This window comes from Pristiophorus japonicus, chromosome 20 (genome assembly GCF_044704955.1).
Source record: "Pristiophorus japonicus isolate sPriJap1 chromosome 20, sPriJap1.hap1, whole genome shotgun sequence".
NCBI classification, from domain to species: domain Eukaryota; kingdom Metazoa; phylum Chordata; class Chondrichthyes; family Pristiophoridae; genus Pristiophorus; species Pristiophorus japonicus.
In genome coordinates, this window is record NC_091996.1 from 7,466,331 (window position 1) to 7,492,660 (window position 26,330).

At 48.2% G+C, this 26,330-nt stretch overlaps 1 protein-coding gene across 2 annotated transcripts in view; it reads right to left on the bottom strand.

The window, feature by feature from the left end:
• Nucleotides 1-26,330, bottom strand: part of pip5kl1 (phosphatidylinositol-4-phosphate 5-kinase-like 1) — a 93,136-nt gene that overhangs the window by 43,675 nt on the left and 23,131 nt on the right. The window contains exons 1-2 of one of the 2 annotated variants that reach the window (XM_070863349.1): nucleotides 8,334-8,388; nucleotides 6,830-7,021 (exon numbers count right to left, since the gene is read on the bottom strand). In XM_070863349.1, coding sequence (XP_070719450.1) covers nucleotides 6,830-7,021; nucleotides 8,334-8,348 — 207 coding nt within the window. In that variant the 5' untranslated portion in view covers nucleotides 8,349-8,388. Of the gene's footprint in view, nucleotides 1-6,829; nucleotides 7,022-8,333; nucleotides 8,389-26,330 lie in introns of those variants that run through there. The other variant, XM_070863350.1, reaches the window with a different exon arrangement.

Genomic DNA, 26,330 nt, shown 5'->3' on the forward strand with positions numbered 1-26,330 from the left:
CGGTGTCCACCGGTACGCTCGCGGCCTTCCGCAAGAGGTGGGCACCGGAGGGACTGGAGTGCATCATCACCCCCGGCAACCAAATATTAATTTGATTGTTTAAAGTTTAAAGCTTAACTTGCGGTTTTAGTGCCCCTTTAACACGGGGGCACTTGATTTATAGGTTCACAAAAATAATTGTAGAGCTGTTGCACTGTGAGTGGCTTAGCCAGTCACGTGATGTTCACAAGACTCAATAAAACCCCAGTCAGTTGGGTCTAGGTCATCCGCGATGAGGTATGCAATTGTGAGCCTAGTGGATAAAATGGCAATGTGTAGTGTGATTGTTAAACCTTTGTTAATAAACCAACCAGTTCTTAATAGCAATGTGTTGCTATGAATTCTTAAGCAAAGAACCCATGAAGCAAATACATCACAGTGTGGAAAGCAGGAGTGGCTGGGTGGTTGAGCTGGGTATCTTTCTATCTACCAATGTGCAACTGTGGTACATTAGGAGCAGGATTGGGTCATTCAGCCCCTCGAGCCTGCTCCGCCATGCAATGAGATCCTGGCTGATCTGTACCTCAACTCCATTTACCTGCCTTTGCTCCATATCCCTTGATGCCCCTCACCAAACAAAATTTAGCAATCTCAGTCTTGAAAGCTCCAATTGTCTCCCAGTATCCACAGCCTTTTGAGGGGAGAGAATTCCAGATTTCCACGACCCTTTGTGTGACAATATGCTTTCTTGCGTTACAATAGTGACCACACTCGAAAAGGAGTGCCGCAGGGATCAGTGCTGGGACCCCAACTATTTACAATCTATATTAACGACTTGGAAGAAGGGACCGAGTGTAACGTAGCCAAGTTTGCTGACAGTACAAAGATGGGAGGAGAAGCAATGTGTGAGGAGGACACAAAAAATCTACAAAAGGACATAGACAGGCTAAGTGAGTGAACAAAAATTTGGCAGATGGAGTATAATGTTGGGAAGTGTAAGGTGATGCATTTTGGCAGAAAAAAAATCAAAGAGCAAGTTATTATTTAAATGGAGAAAGATTGCAAAGTGCCGCAGTACAGCGGGACCTGGGGTTCCTTGTGCATGAAACACAAAAGCATAGTATGCAGGTACAGCAAGTGATCAGGAAGGCCAATGGTATCTTGGCCTTTATTGCAAAGGGGATGGAGTATAATAGCAGAGAAGTCTTGTTACGGCTGTACAGGGCATTGGTGAGGCCACATCTGGAATACTGCATGCAGTTTTGGTTTCCATATTTATGAAAGGATATACTTGCTTTGGAGGCAGTTCAGAGAAGGTTCACTAGGTTGATTCTGGGGATGAGGGGGTTGACTTATGAGGAAAGGTTGAGTAGGTTGGGCCTCTACTCATTGGAATTCAGAAGAATGAGAGGTGATCTTATCGAAACGTATAAGATTATGAGGGGGCTTGACAAGGTGGATGCAGAGAGGATGTTTCCACTGATGGGGAAGACTAGAACTAGAGGGCACGATCTTAGACTAAGGGGCCGCCCATTTAAAACTGAGATGAGAAGAAATTTCTTCTCTCAGAGGGTTGTAAATCTGTGGAATTCACTGCCTCAGAAAGCTGTGGAAACTGGGATAGTGAATAAATTTAAGACAGAAATAGACAGTTTCTTAAATGATAAGTGGATAAAGGATTATGGGGAGTGGGCGGGGAAGTGGAGCTGAGTCCATGATCAGATCAGCCATGATCTTATTGAATGGCGGAGCAGGCCTATGGCCTACTCCTGTTCCTATTTCTTATGTTCTTATGTTCTTATATTATCTACTCTATCGAATCCTTTCAACATTTTAAACACCTCGATTAGATCACCTCCTCGACCTCCTGTACTCAAGGGAATGCAAGCCTAGTCTACGCAGTCCATCCTCATAACTTAACCCTCTCCACCCCGGTATCAACCTGGTCAATCTGCACTGCTCCCCCTGTAAGGCCTCCCTGAGGGGTGGGGCCTAGAAATGGACGCAGTGCTCCAGATGGGGTCTGACCGAGACTCTGTACAACTCAATTATAAGGCCCACCCCTTTGTAACCCAGACAACCACAACAACTTGTATTTATATAGCATCCTTAACGTTGTGAAACCTCCCAAGGCGCTTCACAGGAGTGGTATGAGATAACAAATTTGTAAAAATAAGTAGAAATTACTGTTATGTATTGATGTGTGTATCGTAGTCCTGCGTCCTGGTGGGGGTGGGGTTTCCCACCACAGCGCCCTCTGTGGTGTAGCATTGTGCTTACATTACATTTAAGGTACCAGGACGATACACACATCAATACATAACATCACAATTACGGCAGGTGACCAAAAGCTTGGTCAAAGAGGTATGTTTTAAGGAGCGTCTTGAAGGAGGAAAGAGAGGTGGAGAGGTTTAGGGAGGGAGTTCCAGAGCTTGGGGCCCAGGCAACAGAAGGCACGGCCACCGATGGTTGAGCGATTATAATCAGGGATGCTCAAGAGGGCAGAATTAGAGCGGCGCAGACATCTCGGCGGGGGGGGGGGGGGTTGTGGGGCTGGAGGAGATTACAGAGATAGTGAGGGGCAAGGCCATGGAGGAATTTGAAACAAGGATGAGAATTTTGAAATCAAGGCGTTGCTTAACCGGCAGCCAATGTAGGTCAGCGAGCACGGGTGATGTGTGAGTGAGACTTGGTGCGAGTTAGGACACGGGCAGCTGAGTTTTGGATTACCTCTAGTTTACGTAGGGTAGAATGTGGGAGGCCAGCCAGGAGTGCGGTGGAATAGTCAAGTCTAGAGGTAACAAAGGTCCCTTGAGATATATGTTGAAAGCTTCTCATTTCATTGTGGGAATGTAGGAACATCCTAACTTTGTTCAATGTGTTCCTGTGCACCTACATTTAATTGATCTGCGCTGAAGAATTCTTCATGAAGGATAAGGATTTTCAGTGACTGTGTGGAGACTCTCTAGTGAGATGCTTCCTCAGATTGGGGACTTTCTAACTTGTGTTGGTTTCCTGAGTGTTACAACCAGTCTACAGTTCCCTTGCTTTGCGAGTCTTGTGCCTGGCATACGAACTACGTGGCCTGCCCAGCGGAGCTGATCAAGTGTGGTCAGTGTTTCAAAGCTGGGGAGCTTGGTCTGGACGAGGACGCTAACATTTGTGCGTCTGTCCTCCCAGAGGATTTGCAGAATCTTGCGGAGAACTCGGAACTCGTCCACGGCAAACGAGCCAAAGGTGGGCAGAGGAAACATTACAAGGACACCCTCGAAGCCTCCCTGATAAAGTGCAACATTCCCACTGACACCTGGGAGTCCCTGGCCAAAGACCGTCCTAAGTGGAGGAAGTGCATCTGGGAGGGCGCTGAGTACCTCGAGTCTCATCGCCGAGAGCATGCAGAAAGAGCATGCAGCAAACCAGTCCCACCCACCCTTTCCCTCAATGACTGTCTGTCCCACCTGTGACTGAGACTGTGGTTCCCGTATTGGACTGTTCAGCCACCTAAGAACTCATGCTAAGAGTGGAAGCAAGTCTTCCTCGATCCCGAGGGACTGCCTATGATGATGGTGACAGTTCCCTGCCCCCAACCTACGTAGGAAAATGTGAGGTTATCCACTTTGGTAGGAAGAATAAAACAGCAAATTATTAGTTAAATGGAGAGAGACTACAAAATGCTGCGGTACAGAGGGATCTGGGGGTCCTTGTAAATGAAACACAAAAAGTTAGTATGCAGGTACAGCAAGCAATCAGGAAGGCAAATGGAATGTTAGCCTTTATTGCAAGGGGGATAGAGTATAAAAGCAGAGAAGTCCTGTTACAACTATACAGGGTATTGGTGAGACCACACCTGGAGTACTGCGTACAGTTTTGGTCTCCTTATTTAAGTAGGGATATACTTACATTGGAGGTAGTTCAGAGAAGGTTCACGAGGTTGATTCCTGAGATGAAGGGGTTTGTCTTATAAAGAAAGATTGTGCAGTTTGGGCCTATACTCATTGGAGTTTAGAAGAATGAGAGGTGATCTTATTGAAATATATAAGGTTGACAGGGTAGATGCAGAGAGGATGTTTCCCCTTGTGGGGCAATCTAAAACTAGGGGGTATAGTTTCAGAATAAATGGGCGCCCATTTAAAACAGAGATGAGGAGGAATTTCTTCTCTCAGAGAGTTGTAAATCTGTGGAATTCTGTACCCCAGAGAGCTGTGGAGGCTGGGTCAAGGAATATATTTAAGGTGAGGATAGAATTTTGAATGATAAGGGAGTCAAGGGTTATGGGGAGCGGGTAGGGAAGTGGAGTTGAGGTAGAAGATCAGCCATAATCTTCGTGAATGGCGGAGCAGGCTCGAGGGGCCAAATGGCCGGCTCCTGCCCCTATTTCTTATGTTCTTATGCGCATACTCGAGCTTCTATTGTAGTCTCCACTGTGGCTCAGTGGGTAGCACTCTTGCCTTTGAGTCAGAAGGTTGTGGGTTCAAGTCCCACTCCAGGGACTTGAACACATAAATCTAAGCTGACACTCCAGTGCAGCGCTGAGGGAGCGCAGCACTGTCAGAGGTGCCATTTTTTGGATGAGATGTTAAACCGAGATCACTGTCTGCTCTCTCAAGTGAATGTAAAAGATCCTATGGCATTATTTCAATAGAAGAGCAGGGGGGTTATTCCTGGGGACAATATTTATTGCTCAATCAACATCACAAAAACTGATTATCTGGTCATTATCACATTGCTGTTTGTGGGAGCTTGCTGTGCGCAAATTGGCTGCCGCGTTTCCCACAATGCAACAGTGACTGCACTCCAAAAGTATTTCATTGGCTGAAAAGTGCTTTTAGACGTCCGGTGGTTATGAAAGTCGCTACAGAAATGCTACTTTTAATGAATGGACGTTAGAAGTGTTATGGAGGATGTTCTCCACTCTTGCAATTGTACAATGTGGAACATTCAGTGCAGAATATCAACTGGATTGATTCCTCACTCATCTGCCCTATCACTTGCCACCGCAGGCAGCACAAAGACAGGTCCGTTTGCCTCGGTGTGGAGCTGGTTTGGTACAAGTGCTGGAGGTAGACAGGCACCATCGGAGGGAGATAATGTCCATCATCTCTCTTTGGCTTGCTAACTCTGGTTGGGCATATTCATGGGGTTATTGCAATATGACCCTCCCGCCACCAACCACCTCGCTCCCGCCATTGACCGGGTTACCAACTCTGATTGGACAGAGTCCTCGATCACATGACCCCTTGTCTACAATCGCCCCACCCCCCACACTCCCGCCATTGGTCATCCAACACATCCATCATCATCACACGGCCAATCGGAAAGCTCCTTTACCCGATTGCGTGCTTTTTGACTGTCAGTCAAACTTTTTCTCGTGTCTCGAATATTTTTTTCTAACTAATAAATAAAAGATGATTCAAAGAAAATTTAAAAAATATATATTTTTTAATGCCCCTAATAACGTTTCTCCCGGGCTGCTGGAAGCAGTGTCAAAGGAGATTCATCTTTAATTCCTGGTGATTCTAGGACATTCCTGGAAAGCTAGCAAGTAAGATGTCAGCTGTGGCTCACTGGGCAGCACACTTACTTCTACGTCAGAAGGTTGTGGGTTCAAGTCCCACTCCAGGGACTTGAGCATAAAAATCTATGCTGACACTCCAAGGGAGTGCTGCACTGTTGGAGGTGCTGTCTTTCAGATTTGATGTTAAACTGAGGCTCCATCTGCTCTCTCAGGTGGATGTAAAAGATCCTATGGCACTATTTTGAAGAAAGCAGGGGAGTTATTTGTGGGGCCAATATTTATCTTTCAATCAACATAACAAAAATAGATTATCTGATCATTATTACATTGCTGTTTATGGGAGCTTGCTGTGTGTAAATTGGTTGCCGTGTTTCCTACATTACAACAGTGATTCACTTCAAAACTACTACATTAGCTATAAAGCGCTTTGAGGCGTCCTGAGGTGGTGAAAGGCGCTACAGAAATGCAAATCTTTCTTATCTTTAACCCTTCTCTCTCTCTGCGCTGGATTAGAGATTAGGTCCAGAAGGGACAATTGTGCATTAGTGCCTGTTGATCTTGGCTGTATTTAGTAACACCACAAGTCCCAGCCAGAATAAGATGATTGGGTAATTCTCCCATCAATCATGCCTGGAGACCCACTGCTGTCAGTGACTGGGATTGATTTTTTGCACATCATTTGTATTGTGTAACTATCCCCCAATCACTGCATTTTGCTGGAGAAATAATCCTGCTTTTATCGGGAGAGTTTGCTGTAATTTCGGTCATGAGTTACGCTTGCTGTAGTTCGTAGAGACTCTTTTTAAATAGATTCTGCAGACGGCTTGCTGAATAAATAGACTCTGTTTACTGAATAAATAGACTCTGTTTACTAATTGTTGAGTAAATAGACTCTGTTTGCGAATTAATTGATTCTGTTTGCTGAATAATAAACTCTGTTTGTGAATAAAAACTCTACTCTGTAAAATAGACTGTTTGCCATAAGTCCCGTCCCGTCCCGCCCCCAACTGACACAGTGGTGTCAATAGCAGAGGGGTCAAGATCTAAGGGGCATCGATTTAAATTAATTGGTAGGTTGTTTAGAGGGGAATTGAGGGGGAATTTCTTCACCCAGAGTGTGATGAGGGTCTGGAACTCACTGCCTCATCGCATTTAAAAAGTACTTGGATGTGCACTTGAAGAGCCGTAACCTACAGGGCTACGGACCAAGAGCTGGAGAGTGGGATTAGGCTGGCTAGCTCTTTGTTGCCCGGCGTGGACACGATGGGACAAATGGCCTCCTTCCTTGCTGTAAATTTCTATGACTCTATGAATAGACATTCTGGTTGAGCTTACCAATTGTGGGGTGTCGATGGAGACTTGGACTGCAGCTGTCAATCCCTCTTTCAGCATACAGGTAAACTCATAAAATTCATGATCTCGGTCAATCTCAAACAGACCCAATAGTTTCCACTTCTGTCTGGCTCGCCACAGAAACTTCCTCTTAGCGGCTGACCTCTGATTCATGCTGGCGTCTTGGCTTGCTGTCTATAAAAACATACAAACTGTATCAGTGCCATAAAACCCTCTTAATTATTCATCTAATTGGGTCCCAGGGAGGACTTGATAAATTACTGCAAGGCTGTTGTACAGGAAAGAGCAAGTACTGGTGATGTTAAGCTGGCTACAAGGCACAGGAACTGGACTAACAATCTCATCATTACTCCTGCAGTGTCTACAGAGCTATATTCGACAGCACCTCCCAAACCCGTGACCTCGACCACCTGGATGGACAAGGGCAGCAGGCGCATGGGAACACCACCACCTCCACGTTCCCCTCCAAGTCACACACCACCCTGACTTGGTCGTTCCTTCATCGTCGCTGGGTCAAAATCCTGGAACTCCCTCCCTAACAGCACTGTGGGAGTACCTTCACCACACGGACTGCAGCGGTTCAAGAAGGCGGCTCATCACCACCTTCTCAAGGGCACCGAGTGATGGGCAATAAATGCAATGCTGGAGGTTTCATCACATGACCAACTGCCCCGCTCTCCCCTTCCCCACACTCACACTATTGCTCACAAGACATAAGAACATAAGAATTAGGAACAGGAGTAGGCCATCTAGCCCCTCGAGCCTGCTCCGCCATTCAACAAGATCATGGCTGATCTGGCCGTGGACTCAGCTCCACTTACCCGCCCGCTCCCCGTAACCCTTAATTCCCTTATTGGTTAAAAATCTATCTATCTGTGACTTGAATACATTCAATGAGCTAGCCTCAACTGCTTCCTTGGGCAGAAAATTCCACAGATTCACAACCCTCTGGGAGAAGAAATTCCTTCTCAACTCGGTTTTAAATTGGCTCCCCCGTATTTTGAGGCTGTGCCCCCTAGTTCTAGTCTCCCCGACCAGTGGAAACAACCTCTCTGCCTCTATCTTGTCTATCCCTTTCATTATTTTAAATGTTTCTATAAGATCACCCCTCATCCTTCTGAACTCCAACGAGTAAAGACCCAGTCTACTCAATCTATCATCATAAGGTAACCCCCTCATCTCCGGAATCAGCCGAGTGAATCGTCTCTGTACCCCCTCCAAAGCTAGTATATCCTTCCTTAAGTAAGGTGACCAAAACTGCACGCAGTACTCCAGGTGCGGCCTCACTAATACTCTATACAGTCCATCCTTGTGGCGCTCCGCCTTCCCACAGCCATGTGCAAAGCATAAAGTCTCTTCATTACCCGAATGGGTGACCCTTGACTGTCGGTCCAACAGCCCCTTCCCCCCAACTCCCCCCCACCCCCCCACAAATATTTTTATAACTAACAAGCAGAAGTGGTCACTGAAAGTGAAAGTCACACACAATTGTTTTTAACATCTCTATGGTTGATCTCCTGGGAGTTGCTCGGGGCAGCGTTCTGGAGAGTAATCATCGATTCCCGGAGACTCCTGGGCTGGGCCAGAGTTTTCTTTAAACTGTGCTCCGGAGGTCCCATGCAACTGGTGAGCCGGCTCCTAGATGGAAAATCTGCGCACGCAACCCGTTAAAGGGGCAACGCGGCCCAACAAAAAATGAGAGGGAACATTGTCCAGGTAATCCTGCACAGTGGGTAACCCGAAGATAGCTGCTGTCGGAAAAGCAATGGCAAATCTGATGTTTTTACATAGTATTATGTCTGTAATGTACTTGTAAATGACTCCACGAGGCAATGTGTTGTACTCAAACTGTAGTGATCTTGGTCCTTTATTCGTAACTCCAGAGTGAGGCAGCCGCATGGTGGCTCCCCTTTTATACAGCCCCTGCCACCAGGGCAGGAAACCCCGGTCTCCACCAGTTGCACCCTCTAGGGGTGCCAGCATGTATATACACAGTGTAAACCTTATTGATAATGCATCAGGTAAACAAGTCTCCATCTTATGCAACTATACAATGACTACACAAAGAGTATATCTATAGTCTGCATATATGGCACAGAAACAGGCCATTCGGCCCAACCAGTCCATGCTGACTCCACTCGAGCCTGCTCCCGTCTTTCCTCATCCACATAACCCTCTATTCCCATCTCCCTCATGTGCTTATTCAGCCTCCCCTTAAATGCATCTATCATCATCATCATAGGCAGTCCCTCGGATGCGAGGAAGACTTGCTTCCACTCTTAAAATGAGTCCTTAGGTGGCTGAACAGTCCAATACGGGAACCACAGTCCCTGTCAGGTGGGACAGATAGTCGTTGAGGGAAAGGGTGGGTGGGACTGGTTTGCCGCACGCTCCTTCCGCTGCCTGCCCTTGATTTCTGCATGCTCTCGGCGATGAAACTCGAGGTGCTCAGCGCCCTCCCGGATGCACTTCCTCCACTTAGGGCGGTCTATGGCCAGGCGTCTATACTTTTTGCTTCAACCACTCCCTGCGGTAGGGATTTCCGCAGTCTCACCACTCTCTGGGTAAAGAAGTTTCCCCTGAATTCCCTATTGGATTTCCCGGTGACCATCTTATATTGATGGCCTCGAGCCATGCTGTTCCCCACAAGTGGAAACATAATGTCAGGTTAATTCGGGTCAGTGAAAGGGCCTTTCACTACTTTCTTGGCTTTCAGAAGGCAAGACATGCGAAGACTGAACATATTAGCGTGGAACACAGTAACACTCAGGACGACAAATGCAGCTGTTAACTAGAAATCAGGGCCAGAAGGCTGACAATAAATGAAGCAGAACGATTTCAGATGCCAGGCCCATGGAGGAGGTATAGCCAGAGCACCACAGAGGAAGGATAACTATTTTGATGTAGCTGCTTATCAACAACAACTTGATTTTATATAGCGCCTTTAACATAGTAAAACGTCCCAAGGCGCTTCACAGGAACGATTATCCAACAAAATTTTGGCACCGAGCCAAAGAGGGTGACCTTATGACAAGTGACCAAAAGCTTGGTCAAAGAGGCTGGTTTTAAGGAGCGTCTTAAAGGAGGAGAGAGAGAGGGTGGAGAGGCGGAGAGGTTTAGGGAGGGAGTTCTGGAGTTTAGGGCAAGGACGGTTGAATGCACGGCCGCCGATGGTGGAACAAAGGGAGCGGAGGACAGAATTTGGAGGGTTCTCGGACGGTTGTAGGCCTGGAGGGGGTTACAGAGATCCGGAGGGGGCGAGGACATGGAGGGATTTGAACACAAGGATAAGAATTTTAAATTCTAGGCATTCCTGGACTGGCAGCCAATGTAGGTCAGTGAGCACAGGATATGATGGGTGAACGGGACTCGGAGCGAGTTAGGACACGGGCAAAGATGTTGTATTCCCTTATGTTAATAGCTTCTAAAATTCTGCTGGGGTTCTACCCAGCCCTCTGCCCTCTACAAGGCACAAGTCAGGAGTGTGATGGGATACTCTCCACTTGCCTGGATGAGTGCAGCTCCAACAACACTCAAGAAGCTCGACACCATCCAGGACAAAGCAGCCCGCTTGATTGGCCCCCCATCCACCATGTTCAACATTCACTCCCTCCACCACCGGCGCACCGTGGCTGCAGTGTGCACCATCCACAAGATGCACTGCAGCTACTCGCCAAGGCTTCTTCGGCAGCACCTCCCAAACCCACGACCTCTACCATCTAGAAGGACAAGGACAGCAGATGCATGGGAACACCACTTACCGTCCTGACTTGGAAATAGATCACCGTTCATTGCCGCTGGGTTGAATGGATGATAGGTTGAGAGGGTGAGGTGAAATAAGGTGGGAGGAGACTGGTGTGGAGCATAAACACCGGCATGGACCAGTTGGGCCAAAGGGCCATTTTCTGTGCTATAAAATTCTATGTAATTCTATGTAAGATCCTGGCAATAACAGCGCTGTGGGATGAGGAGCACCCTCACCACACGGACTGTCGGATGGGCAATAAATGCGGGCCTTACCAGTGACGCATGTATCTCGAGAATTTTTTTTTAAAATTTCAGCGAGAGACCAGAACGGCCCTCAGGTGAATACCACGAACTGAAGATGGCCACTTATACCCATTCCCCTTCCCATCGAGTCCGTGGGGATTCTGCCAGGACTACGCTGGGAGAGTCGCCGATTCCCCCGCTGAATTGCAGGGCCAAGTTGTTTAGCGTGGAGCGAACAAACATGCACGTCACTCATTATTGCGCTGTATAAACTGAGAACTTTGCCAAGCAATGGGCTGCAATCTTTGCTGAATATTGAACCCGGCTAATGCTGTCATTCTGGAAGTACGCTGTGTCATATTAAATTGAAACCAGCGAACACTGGGCTGTTGTATATCTGAAAGCAAGTTATTGTTCTGTTTGTGATGCATTATCTTTTCCCGTACAGAATTGAAATAAAGTTGCGCTTAGAAATATATCTTCTTGTGTTCCTCTCAGTCCTACAACCAAAGTTCTAATGCTTGCCTTCTGATACCGGAGGTGTAGTCGATCTTTTTAGTGTCAGCCGTGGCTCAGTGGGCAGCACTCTTGCCCCTGAGTCAGAAGGTTGTGGGTTCAAGTCCCACTCCAGGGACTTGAGCACATAAATCTAAACTGAGGGAGCGCTGAACTGTCGGAGGTGCCGTCTTTCGGATGAAATGTTAAACCGAGGCCCCGTCTGCCTTGCCGGGTGGATGTAAAAGATCCCGTGGCACTATTTTGAAGAAGAGCAGGGGAGTTATCCCAGGTGTCCTGGGGCCAATATTTATCCCTCAGTCAACATAATTAAAAACTAGATTATCTGGACATTATCACATCGCTGTTTGTGGGAGCTTGCTGTGCACACGTTGACTGCCGCATTTCCCACATTACAACAGTGACTGCACTCCAAAAGTATTTCATTGGGTGTAAAGCGCTTTGGGACATCCTGAGATTGTGAAAGGCGCTATATAAATGCATGTCTTTCTTTCATTTGAGTTCATTTTTGTAGGAAAGCTCAAGATACAAATTGGGTGTCAAACCCTAGATAAATATGCACACTGGTCCATTTTTGCTTTAGTAACAAGGTTGAGAATTAGAAGAAGTATTCAATTCCCGGCACCGCATTTTAGGAAGGACGTGAAAGCTTTGGGGAGGGTGCAGAAGAGATTTACTAGAATAGTTCCTGGGATGAGGGATTACAGTTATCTGGATAGACTGGAGAAGCTGGGGTTGTTGTCCTTTGGAGCAGAGAAGGCTAAGAGGAGATTTGATTGAGGTGTTCAAAATCATGATGATTTTAGATAGAGTAAATAAAGAGAAGCTATTTCCACTGGCTGAAGGGTTGATAACCAGAGGGCTCAGATTTAAGATGATTGGCAAACAAACTAGAGGCAACACGAGGGGAAACTTTTTTACGCAGCGAGTGTTTAGGATTTGGAATGCACTGCCTGATAGGGTGGTGGATACAGTTTCAATAGTAGCCTTCAAAAGGGACTTGGGTAAATACTTCAAGGAGAAAAAATGGCAGGGTAATGGGGAAAGAGCGAGGGGAGTGGGACTAACTGGATGGCTCTTCGAAAGAGCCGGTGCGGACTGGATGGGCCGAATGGCCTCTTTCTGTTCTGTACTATTCTATGATTCTATAAGCAGTGTAGATAGTTGTAGGGCTGGAGGAGGTCACAGTGATAGGGAGATCGAGGCCAAGGAGGGATTTTGAACACGAGGATGAGGATTTTTAAATCAAGGCATTTTGTGGACCGGCATTGCTGCTCTCCTCCAATTCCAGCCTCTTGCACATCCCAGACTATCTGCACCCCACAATCAGCGGCCTTGGGTCCTCAAGCTCTGGAACTCCCTCCCTAAGCCTCTCCGCGTCTCTCTCCTTCTTTACGACGTTCTTTAAAACCTACCTCTTTGACCAAGCATTTCCTGTCCAAATATCTCTTTGTGTGGCTAATTGTCAATATTGTTGTTTGACAATCACTCCTGCGAAACACCTTGGGGCGGTTTGCTACATTAAAGGCGTTATATAAATACAAGTTGTTGTTGTTGGTCCTGGGCCTAGTCAATTAGAACCACGACAGTATGTTGTCCCAGCAGCAGCGTCTGAAATCAGGGCCACTTTCAACCCTCAATTTATAGAAGTTTTGTGATGCGTTCACATGCAGGTCTCTGTGTCACAGTTAAAAAGTATTTAAAACAAAAATAGGAGAAAGTCAATTCATTCCTGGTCACTTTGCTGCATCTTTGGGGAATAGCCATGAAGTAAGAGAATGCACACTGAGAAGTGTAGAGGAACAGAGGAACCTTGGAGTGCAGGTCCACAGATCCTTGAAGGTAGCAGGCCAGGTAGATAAGGTGGTTAAGAAAGCTTACAGGATACTTGCCTTTATTAGCAGAGGCATAGAATACAAGAGCAGGGAGGTTATGTTTGAACTGTATAAAACACTAGTTGTGCCACAGCTAAAGTACTGCGTGCAGTTCTTGACACCACATTACAGGAAAGATGTGATTGCACTAGAGAAGGTACACAGGAGATTTACGAGGATGTTGCCAGGACCTGTCATGTATGTATGCCCGGGTTTACTAGCCACCAGGTGGCGCCACTGTCAGAGGTCATTGGGCTGTGCGCACATGTGTGCAGCCCAGGTATAAAAGGCCAGCCATCTTGTAATGTAATCACTTTGGGCCCTGATAAAGTAGAGCCAGGTTTGTACCTGTTCGGAGTTTACAGTATTCAGTCTTTTGAGTTATCGCACACACAACATTTGGCGACGGGGTAACAAGAACCTTCACATGCAAAAATGGGCACAATTGGAATTCTGGAGCGATTCGTAGAGGGAGAAGATTGGACAGACTTTGTAGCCCGCTTGAACCAACACTCCGTGGCCAACAAAATGGAGACAGTGGCAGACGCAGTTCGCTGCCGGGCGGTCCTCCTCACAGTTTGCGGTCCGGAAATCTATGGACTCATAAAGAATCTCTTCTCGCCCTTAAGTCCAACGGACAAGGATTATGAAACATTGTGTGCTCTGGTAGGTGACCATCTCAAACCAGATGAAGGCATCATCGTTTCAAGATATCGATTCTATACGCACGTTCGTTCTGAGGGCCAGGATGTATCGGACTTCGTTGCCGACCGAAGACGTCTAGCTGGACCGTGTAAGTTCGAAACTGCGTTGGCAGACAATCTGCGGGACTTCTTTGTAACTGGCATCAACCACGAGGTGATCCTGTGTAAGCTACTGGTGACGGAGAGGCTGGATTTGAACAAGGCCATCACGATTGCCCAATCATGCATGACGATGGACAAAAGCTTAAAGCAGATATCATTGAAAAATCGGAACTCGACAAGTACTGTAAACAAGATAGTATCATCGTTTGGCAGAGCTGCACGTGGCAGGGCCGACCCGACTGCGTACGCGAAACCTGTGGCTGCTCAAAGTCCGCCAACGGGAATGACTCCGATATCACCGTGTTGGCGTTGTGGGGGAAATCATCGGCATCATCAGTGTCGGTTTAAACAGTATATTTGTAAAGGCTGTTCGGGAGTGGGGCATCTCCAGCGCATGTGTCCGCAACTGAGCAAGCGTGCTGCGACACACCACGTGGAGGATGATGACCAGTCTAGCGTGGATCCGGATATGCAATCCGAGATACCAGAGGAGGAAGTGTATGGACTGTATTCGTTCCTAACAAAGAGCCAACTGATGATTAATGTAAAACTTAATGGTGTGCCGGTATCGATGGAATTGGACACGGGTGCGAGTCAATCAATAATGAGCCATTTGACAGGCTGTGGGATACTAAGGCTGTGAGGCCTAAGCTGAGTCCAGTCAATGCCAAGTTGCATACGTACACTAAAGAACTCATAACGGTGATTGGCAGTGCAGTAATCAAGATGTCTATGATGGTGTGGTTCATGATTTACCGTTATGGATTGTTCCAGGCAATGGTCCAACGCTATTCAGCAGCAACTGGTTAGAAAAAATCAAATGGAACTGGAACGAGATCAAAGCATTGTCGTCAGAGGAGAATACTCCATATGCTCAAGCGCTGAGCAAGTTCCCCTCGCTGTTTGAACCAGGCATTGGCAATTTCACGGGAGCCAAGGTGCAGATCCACAGGGACTCGGATGCAAGACTCGGCCATCATAAAGCTCAGGCAGTTCCGTATCTGATGAGGGAGAAGGTCGAAATCAAACTGGACAGACTCCAGCGTGAAGGGATCATATCACCGGTCAAATTTAGCGAATGGGCCAGCCCCATTGTTCCCGTGTTGAAAAGTGATGGCACTGTCAGGATTTGTGGAGACTACAAGGTTATGATCAACCGAGTTTCGAGACAGGATCAATACCCGTTACCAAAGGCTGATGACCTGTTTGCAACGCTAGCCGGGGGGGAAATCATTCACAAAACTGGATCTGACGTCGGCCTACATGACACAGGAGCTGGTCGAGACGTCGAAGAAACTTACGTGCATCAACACTCATAAAGGACTGTTTATCTACAACAGGTGCCCTTTTGGAATTCGCTCGGCTGCAGCCATATTTCAGAGGAACATGGAGAGTCTACTGAAGTCCATCTCCAGAACCGTCGTGTTCCAAGATGACATACTGGTCACAGGTCGTGACTCCGCCGAACATCTGAACAACCTGGAAGAGGTTCTACATCGTCTGGACAAAGTGGGACTCGGATTGAAACGCTCAAATTGCGTCTTCATGGCACCGGAAGTCGAATTCCTGGGGAGGAAAATTGCTGCTGACGGTATCAGGCCGACAGACTCGAAAACCAAGGCCATCAAAAACATACCCAAGCCTCAGAACGTGACGGAGCTGCGTTCGTTCCATGGTCTACTCAACTACTTCGGTAATTTCTTCCCTAGATTGAGCACTTTATTAGAGCCACTGCACATGCTGCTAAGAAAAGGCGACAACTGGGTTTGGGGTGCGTCTCAAGATAGAGCTTTTGAGAAAGCTACTAATCTGCTTTGCTCTAACAAGCTGCTGGTACATTATGATCCGTGTAAGCGTCTAGTATTGGCCTGTGATGTTTCGTCATATGGAGTTGGTTGCGTGCTCCAACAAGCTAATGAGTCGGGCAAATTACAACCTTTTGCATATGCTTCAAAAAGTTTGTCAAAGGCGGAAAGAGCCTACAGCATGGTAGAAAAAGAAGCACTAGCCTGTGTGTATGGGGTTAAAAAGATGCATCAGTACCTGTTTGGTCTCATTTGAACTGGAAACAGATCACAAGCCACTCATTTCATTGTTTTCGGAAAACAAAGGTATCAACACCAATGCATCATCCTGCATCCAGAGGTGGACGCTGACATTATCTGCCTATGATTATGTCATTCGCCAAAGACCTGGCACTGAGAATTGTGCCGATGCATTGAGCCGTCTGCCGTTGCCCACACCGGAGGTGGAAACGCCACAACCGGCAGACCTACTGTTAGTCATGGATGCTTTTGAAAGTGAAGGAACCCCTGTCACGGCCCAACAAGTTAAGACCTGGATCAGCCAGGACCCAATATTATCGGTTGTGAAACGTTGTATCCTTAGTGGTGATTGGTCTGCCATACCCAAGCAAATGTGTGAGGAGACCAAGCCTTACATCAAGACAAACTATCCATTCAATCAGATTGTATACTGTGGAGTAATCATGTCGTTATGCCCAAGAAAGGCAGAGAGAAATTTGTACATGATCTACATAGCACGAATCCTGGGTATTGTCATGATGAAAGCCATTGCCAGGTCTCATGTATGGTGGCATGGAATTGACACTGATCTGGAATCGTGTGTGCATCAGTGCAACACTTGCATGCAGTTTAGTAAAGCACCAGCGGAATCGCCGTTGAGTCTGTGGTCGTGGCCAACTAAACCATGGTCCAGGATCCACATCGACTTTGCAGGTCCCTTCCTGGGAAAGATGTTCTGAGTTGTGGTGGATGCTTATTCCAAGTGGATAGAGTGTACAATCATGTCATCCAGCACATCCACAGATTCCATTGAGAGCCTTTGTGTCATGTTTGCTATGCATGGTCTGCCTGACATCGTTGTAAGCGACAACGGATCTTACTTCACCAGTATGGAGTTTCAAGAGTTCATGAAATTCAATGGTATCAAACATGTATGTACATGCTGTTTGTAGCCACCAGATGGTGCCACTGTTGAAGGCACATGAGCAGCACGCACATGGTTCTGCTCTGGTATAAAAGGCTAGCCATTTTGTGAGTCAGGCACTTTGGGCCCTAATAAAGCAGAGCCAAGGGTGTACCTTGTTTAGTTAAACATTACTCAGTTTGTCCCTTTAATGCATACATAACAGTATCAAACATGTGAGGTCAGCACCATTCAAACCCGCATCCAATGGTCAAGCAGAGCGTGCGGTCCAAACCATCAAGCAGAGTATGAAACGTGTAACTCAAGGTTCACTGCAAACTCGCTTGTCATGCATATTGCTTAGTTACAGGACAAGACCCCATACGCTTACCGGGGTCTCCCCTGCTGAACTATTGATGGAGATATCTCAAGACCAGGCTCTCTCTTGCCCACCCTGACTTGAATAATCGTGTCGAATACAGACGTCAAAGTCAGTGACGCCCACATCCTAAGAGTGAGTAAAATGTCTTTAAAAAGATGAACAGCAGTTTTTGTGATTGTTTCAAATCATGATTTGATGGGAGTAGCTTGAAAAGGAAAAGTCCATCTTGTCCCAGTGTGAGGTCCAAATTGTTTCGAAGCAAATTTTTTGTTCCTGTTAGTTGGAGACCTCACGGATCTCAGATCCTGTACCACTGGATTTTCCTTCCTTCCCATCACCACGAGGGGATCGTGGTTTGACCAGACTTGTGTTAAACATTTTTTTTAAAAAGTGGTCTTGCAGACTGTGGTCCCAGTCTCAGGATAAGGGGCCGGCCTTAGGACTGAGATGAGGAGGAACTTCTTCACTCAGAGAGTGGTGAATCTTTGGAATTCTCTACCCAAGAGGGCTGTGGATGCTCAAGGGCCAAAATTTCCCCTTTCCCGAAGACTTCTAAAATCCGGGGATCGGCAGCTATGCTGCGAGGGCAATGGCCGCTGAACTTCCGCTCCTGCGGTATCGCGGCGGTGACCCGCTCCCCTCCCCCCCCCCCCCCCCATCGCTGCCAATCCGTGCTAAGTGTGTCATCACTGTGCGCACCAACGATCTACCCCCCCCCCCCCCCCCCGATGGTGATATTCCGCCGTGAAAATCTTCCTCCCGCTGGGCGGTGCCAAAAGCTGCTTTTTTCCCCGGCGGTGCAGTGAGGCTGCGTCCTTCTGCAATGGCGGCACGGTTCCCGTTAATGGGGAGGATGCACTGCCGCTGCCACCATGTTTTTTTTTGTTGGCCGACTGCCATGTCGGGTCGGTAATTACGCCCCCGGGTCCGGTCGGGCCACCAACGGGCAGTGAATTGTCCCCCCTTGGGTGCCAGGCTGCTGGCCCAGCCGAATCCCACCCTGGTGGCCAAGTGGACTGAACTTTGGAAATCGATGAGGCTCGCCCCTTTAAGTGAAGGGGAGAGCCACAGTGACGCGGCGCCATGATGACATCATCAGCGCTATGCTGGTGACTAACAGCGACGGCCACTACACTCCCCCCACCCCCACCAATGTCTGCCCCTCGAGTGTTCTCACCTCCACCGCCCCCCCCCCCCCCCGCCCACATTATCACCGACTTCCGGTCCGGCAAAAGAAAAACCAAAGAGCGGAATTTCGCTCAAGAGGCCATCGCATCCACCGCGCGGAAAAAACAACGGAAACAGGGTGTGTGCGGGCCGATTCGGGCGGAAGGAAATTTCGGTCCCATAGACTTTGAGTATATTCAAGACAGAGATCGATAGATTTTTGGATATTAAGGGAATCAAGGGATATGGGGATAGTGCAGGAAAGTGGAGTTGAGGTAGAAGATCAGCCGTGATCTCATTGAATGGCGGAGCAGGCTCGAGGGGCCGAATGGCCGACTCCTGCTCCTAATTCTTATATTCTTAAGTACCAGCCACTAGACAAACAGTTTAAAATTAATCTTTAAAAAAATCAAGCGTGATTATTCCATATGAGTTTAAGGGTTTTGGGATACCCAATAAACATGGATTTTAAGTACATGAGGGAGAAAGGAATAGAAAGTTACACTGGTCGGGTGAGATGTTGAAGGGTCGGAGGGGCTGGTGTGGAGCATAAACACCGGCACGGACCTGTTGGGCCGAATGGCCTGTTTCTGTGCTGTACACTCCATGTGATACTCTGTAAATATTGAAGTGTGATAATGTGCATTTTTGTAAGGTCAGCCTTAGTTCTGTCGTGTTGTAGAATTTCTTATCTGTTGCACTCCCTCACAGATTGTTACTTAGTCTGTTTTCTTCCCATTATGTTTTCAAACTTTATTTTCTTGGCAAGTATTCTCCCTTTTATAAAAAAAAAATTTCACGAGTTTTGTTAGGCAAGGGTATTAAGGGTTATGGAACCAAGATGGGTGGGTGGAATTAAGATACAGATCAGCCATGATCTAATTGAATGGCGGAACAGGGTAGAGGGGCTGAATGGCCTCCTCTTGCTCCTATATATTATTCGCTATTGTTCTCCCCCTCGATCCTGCCCCTTCGGGTCTCGTGCACAATACAGACCACCATCCCTCCTCCCAGGATTCCACCAGTGCTGGTCTTGACTATTCCAATGCTCTCCTGGCCGGCCTCCCATCTTCCACCCTGCATAAACTTGAGCTCATCCAAAACCCGGCTGCCTTGTGTCCTAACTTGCACCGTCCCGCTCACCCATCACCCACTGTGCTCACAGACCTATTGGCTTCCAGTTCGGCAACACCCCAACCTTCATCTTCAAATTACTCCATGGCCCTCGCCCCTCCCTATCTCTGTGACCTCCTCCCACCCTACAACCCCACCAGCCCCCTGCCCCCCATCCTGAGATTCTGCGCATCTCCAATTCTGACCTTGACCATAATTTAGTACATACACAGGATCATTGATAGAAATGTCGCGTGACACAGTAGCGCAATCTTGATACCCTTGCTTTGGAGATTGGATTTCTGTGGGCTCCCCACAAGTGGCCCAATTGTTTCATGCACAATACCCAGCTACAAATCAACTCAGAGGCTTGTGCGAGGTGGGAGACATTGTGTTCAACACCAGAGCTTGTTCACTGCAACCCTCCGAGATCTCTGCTCTCCTCCAGCTCTACAACCCTCCGAGATCTCTGCTCTCCTCCAGCCCTACAACCCACCGAGATCTCTGCTCTCCTCCAGCCCTACAACCCACCGAGATCTCTGCTCTCCTGCAGCCCTACAACCCTCCGAGATCTCTGCTCTCCTCCAGCTCTACAACCCTCCGAGATCTCTGCTCTCCTCCAGCTCTACAACCCTCTGAGATCTCTGCTCTCCTCTAGCTCTACAACTCCAAGATCTTTGCTGTCCTCCAGCCCTACAACCCTCTGAGATCTCTGCTCTCCTCCAGCTCTACAACCCTCCAAGATCTCTGCGCTCCTCCAGCCCTACAACTCTCCAAGATCTCTGCTCTCCTCCAGCCCCACAACCCTCCGAGATCTCTGCTCTCCTCTGGCCCTACAACCCTCTGAGATCTCTGCGCTCCTCCATTTCTGGCCTCTTTCACATCCCCGATTTTCATCGCTCCACCATCGGCGGCTGTGCCTTCACCTGCCTGGGCCCTAAACTCTGGAAATCCCTCTCTCTCCTTTAAGACACTTCTTAAAACCTATCTCTTTGACAAAACTTTTGGTCACCTGTCCTACTATCTCCTTATGCGGCTCGGTGTCAGATTTTGTCTGATAATCGCTCCTGTGAAGCGCCGTGGGACATTTTTACAATGTTAAAGGCGCTGTATAAATGCAAGTTGTTGTAATTACAAAGCTGACACGATTACATCTCCACAAAAAAGTGAGAGAGACGGCACGGCAACATTCACTAAAGCACAACTACCACAAAAGGGTTTTGTTGAATAATCAGGCAATCATCTGAAAAGCCAACTGGGTGAGATGGAGAAACTCTAATCTTCCTTTGCTAACTAACAGCCGTCGGGCACTAACTGGCTTTCCCCACAGGATATTCTAATGGGATATTCCTTCCTCGAGGTCCCACCGAGTCACACTCAGTCCTGAGAATGCTGCTGAAAAACTGCAGTGGGAGCTGGGCATTCTCCGTGGAAGCTGCCAGGGTTTCCATTCTCTTCAGTCCGCTTATTCATTAGAGCCTTGCGTAGGGTTTGTGACACACACACACAATATAAACAGGCTCACAATAAACCAACACAAACAGAGACAGGGATGACATAGAACATTCTGGCTGGGCAATGAATCATTACCATTTCTCTCGCATTTGTTCCAACTCCCAGGTTGATCAAACACATGTGTGCTGGTACGTACGCATGTGCGTGTTCACATGCAATCGTTACTTGACATCATGAAACTATATTGCACATGCTGTTCAGTCGGACATTACTCCTCAACGTTCCCCCTGACATTCAGCGGCATTACCATCACCGAATCCCCCACCATCAACATCCTGGGGGTCTTAACTGGACCAGCCACGTAAATGCTGTGGCTACGAGCGCGAGTCAGAAGCTGGGTATTCTGCGGTGAGTGTCTCACCTCCTGACTCCCCAAAGTCTCTCCACCACCTACAAGGCACAAGCCTGGGTGAGTGCAGCTCCAACAACACTCAAGGGGCTCGACACCATCCAGGACAAAGCAGCCCGCTTGATTGGCACCCCATCCACCACCTTCAACATTCACTCCCTCCACCACCAGCGCCCCCTGGCTACAGTGTGTACCATCTAGAAGATGCACTGCGGCAACTCGCCAAGGCTTCTTCGGCAGCACCTCCCAAACCCGCGACCTCTACCACCTAGAAGGACAAGGGCAGCAGGCGCATGAGAACACCATCACCTACATGTCCCCCCCCCCAGTCACACACCATCCTGACTTGGAAATATATTCCTTCATCGTCGCTGGGTCAAAATCCTGGAACTTCCTCCCGAATAGCGATGTGGGAGTACCTTCACCACACGGACTGCAGCGGTTCAAGAAGTTGGCTCAGCACCTCATTCTCAACGGCAATTAGGGATGAGCGATAAATGTCGGCCTTGCCAGTGGCATCCATGAAGAGACTCCTATTGGTTCAAATACATAATTCCCTGCAAGGTAGAAAAAGCCTTAAAAAGGCCAATAGCATTGTGAGTTTTATGAATAGGGGTTTAGAGTACAAGAGTAAAGAGGTATAACAACAACAACTTGTATTTATATAGCGCCTTTAATGCAGTGAAACGTCCCAAGGCGCTTCACAGGAGTGTTATGAGATTTTTAAAAATGACAAAAGCTTGGTCAAAGAGGTAGATTTTAAGAAGCGTCTTGAAGGAGGAAAGAGAGGTAGAGAGATGCAGAGGTTTAGGGAGGGAGTTCCAGAGCTTAGGGCCCAGGCAACAGAAGGCACGGCCACCGATGGTTGAGTGATTATAATCAGGGATGCTCAAGGGGGCAGAATTAGAGGAGCGCAGACATCTCGGGGGGGGTTGTGGGGCTGGAGGAGATTACAGAGATAGGGAGGGGCGAGGGCCATGGAGGGATTTGAAAACAAGGATGAGAATTTTGAAATCGAGGCGTTACTTAACCGGAAGCCAATATAGGTCAGCGAGCACAGGAGGTGATGGGTGAGCGGGATTTGGTGCGAGTTAGGACACGGGGCAGCCGAGTTTTGGATCACCTCTAGTTTACGAAGGGTAGAATGTGGGAGGCCAGCCAGGAGTGCATTGGAATAGTCAAGTCTGGAGGTAACAAAGGCATGAATGAGGGTTTCAGCAGCGGATGAGCTGAGGCAAGGGCGGAGACGGGCGATGTTACGGAGGTGGAAATAAGTGGTTTTAGTTATGCTGCGGATATGTGGTCGAAAGCTCATTTCAGGGTCAAATATGATGCCAAGGTTGCAAACATTCTGGTTGGGCCTCAGGCAGAAGTTGGGGAGAGGGATGGAGTCAGTGGCTAGGGAATGGCGTTTGGTGGTGGGGACCGAAAACAATGGCTTCGGTCTTCCCTATATTCAATTGGAGGTATTGCTAAATTTATGCGTGGTATTGGTTGGAGTATTTTGTGGTGTTTTGAGCTCCCAATTATAGGAAGAACATTAAAGCCATGAAGAGTGTACAGTGTCGATTCACTTGGACAATGCCATGAATGAGACACTTGAGACACTGGTGCTACAGGAGGAGAGATGGCTAAAAGGAGATTTAATCAAGTTTTTAAATTGGTGAAAGGTTTTGATAGGGTTAATAGATAAAGACTATCTTACCTGGTTGGTGAGTCAATGATGAGGGATTGTCAACTTAAAATTACCACGAAGGAAGTGAAGGGAAAGGTTAGGAGAAAGGTCCTTATGCAGAGGGTTGTTGGAGCATGGAATGCTTTGAGGTCGCGACCATTGGATCTTTGAAGGGAAATGTGGATAAGTATTAGCACTCGATGGAGGAACAGAACTCATCATCATCATCATAGGCAGTCCCTCGAAATGAGGATGACTTGCTTCCACGCCAAAAAAGGGATGAGTTCACAGGTGTTTCAATGAAGGACCTAATATTCCAGGTCCTGAACTACATGTTGAAGGGTGGAAGATGCCTATGCGTGGATTTTTTTAACACGTTGCACATAGCCGTCACACGGGGCTTGACAGAGCTAGGTCTTGGTCCAGTGGCAAGGGTTATCCAAGACGACTGGAGACCTGCTCTGTTACGCGGGCCTAGTGCGCACACACATCGCAGTGTGGGCTGGCCCAGTGCTGCCCCTGGGCCCTCGCCTCTTCTAGCCCCGAACTCACGCCTCTCCCGGGCCCCGATCACGTCTCTCTACATTCTCTCGCCGCTCCTTCGCCCCGACCTCGCCGCTCCTGCTGTACCAGCCCACGCTCCAATCACCGACCTGGACCTTGATGACGTCACTCTTCGCTGCCAGCTCGCACTGCTCCCTGAAGTGGTATGCTGCCACTCTCCGCTCCTTTTATGGCCCCGACCTGCCACTGATGGTCTCTCGCAGGTCGGGGCCACCACGCTGTCTACAGGAGAGCACGGAGCAGTGGGTTTAGCTTTGGATTGCTCTGGCAAAAAGTCAGCACAGACACGATGGACTGATTATGCTCCTTCTGTGCGAGATATGGGAATGAATAATTTAGTAAATGTCCTCTCTCTGGCCACACGGAATCCTGCCCCGTGAATCATTGCTGTTCTCAAACCAGAGCTGAACTTCAAACCATCTCCTGCCTCCGCTCCTACCTCATCCTTAACCTTCATCGTTGCTTCTGTCAGCTCCAGACTTGATCGCCCCAAAGTCTTGCCATCCATTGTTCTCCACGAGCTCCAACGACTTCACGACTTTGGTTTTTGCTGCCGCAGCTGTCCATCACCCCCGTCCCTCACTCGTCTACACTGGCTTTCCGTCGCATTAAGGTAAGTGTTTCCCACCCTTGTCTTCAAACCCGTGTAAGCCCTCACCCTGCCTCTGCAACCTCCAGCCTTGTATCTCCTTCCGTGTCCTCTGGTCTTCCAACTTGAACCTTCTGTGCACCCGCTCCCTTCTACATCCCAAAACTGGTGACGAAGCCTCCAGTCATTGTGACCGCCTTGTTTAGTAAGCAACGTTTCCGTCTGTACTCTGGCACCCAGAGGAACAGATATAGGACATTGAACAACAGAGTCCCACAGGGTTCTGTCATGGCAGCCGTGTTATTCAACATTTACACCAGTGACCTGCCCGAAACAGAGTCCCGCAAGTTGGTATACGCTGATGACATTGCCTTGGCCGCGCAAAACACAAATCTGTCCATCACCGAGGAGATCCTGACCAGTGATTTACAGAGGCTGGAGGCCTACTTCCGTCAATGGCGGCTTCGACCAAACCCGCAAAAGACCGTCACCTCGACATTCCACCTCAACACCCATCAAGCAAACCAAGTTTTGAAAGTCTCCTTTTGCAGCGCAGAGGTAAACCAGGCCAAGAAATCTTCCTATTTAGGAGTCACGCTCGATCGCACCCTGTCATATAGACAGCATCTCCAGAAACTTGGGAAGAAACCGAAGAGTTGGGTCAACTTGATCCGGAAAGTCGCCGGATCCACATGGGGAGCAGATGCTCAAACCCTTCATAGAAACATAGAAACATAGAAAATAGGTGCAGGAGTAGGCCATTCGGCCCTTCTAGCCTGCACCGCCATTCAATGAGTTCATGGCTGAACATTCAACTTCAGTACCCCATTCCTGCTTTCTCGCCATACCCCTTGATCCCCCTAGCAGTAAGGACCTCATCTAACTCCTTTTTGAATATATTTAGTGAATTGGCCTCAACAACTTTCTGTGGTAGAGAATTCCACAGGTTCACCACTCTCTGGGTGAAGAAGTTCCTCCGCATCTCGGTCCTAAATGGCTTACCCCTTATCCTTAGACTGTGACCCCTGGTTCTGGACTTCCCCAACATTGGGAACATTCTTCCTGCATCTAACCTGTCTAACCCCGTCAGAATTTTATATGTTTCTATGAGGTCCCCTCTCATTCTTCTGAACTCCAGTGAATACAAGCCCAGTTGATCCAGTCTTTCTTGATAGGTCAGTCCCGCCATCCCGGGAATCAGTCTGGTGAACCTTCGCTGCACTCCTCAATAGCAAGAATGTCCTTCCTCAGGTTAGGAGACCAAAACTGTACACAATACTCCAGGTGTGGCCTCACCAATGCCCTGTACAACTGTAGCAACACCTCCCTGCCCCTGTACTCAAATCCCCTTGCTATGAAGGCCAACATGCCATTTGCTTTCTTAACCGCCTGCTGCACCTGCATGCCAACCTTCAATGACTGATGTACCATGACACCCAGGTCTCTTTGCACCTCCCCTTTTCCTAATCTGTCACCATTCGTACGGCAGCACTCGCCCTGGTGTACTCTACAGCAAAGTACTGCTCTCCGGCATGGCTATCAAATCCGCATGGCGAATCCGTTGATGTCCAGCTGAATTCTACTATGAAAATTATCACCAGTACGCTTTGCTCGACACCAACACCTTAGCTGCCCGTGCTTGCAAACATTGCACCACCACACCTACGCAGCAAATATACAATCTCCAGAGAATACAACCGCTACACTCGCAAAGACATGCCGATCCAGGCCGACTCCAACAACCGACCACCAACCCGTCTCAAATCTAGAAGGCCATTTTGGACCGTCGCCGAAGCCCTTCAGCGATCTCCCCTCAGCCTTGATGACCGGCGGCGAAATGCTTGGAAGAACTGAGACATACGGAATGGATTCCTTACAGCGGACCCCACAATACAACCTGAAGGATCAAACCTTTCTCGCAAACAGTGGACAACCATCAACCGCCTCAGAACAGGCCGTGGCAGATGCTGCCACCTTCTCCATAGGTGGAAGATTGAAGCCTCCCCATCATGCGA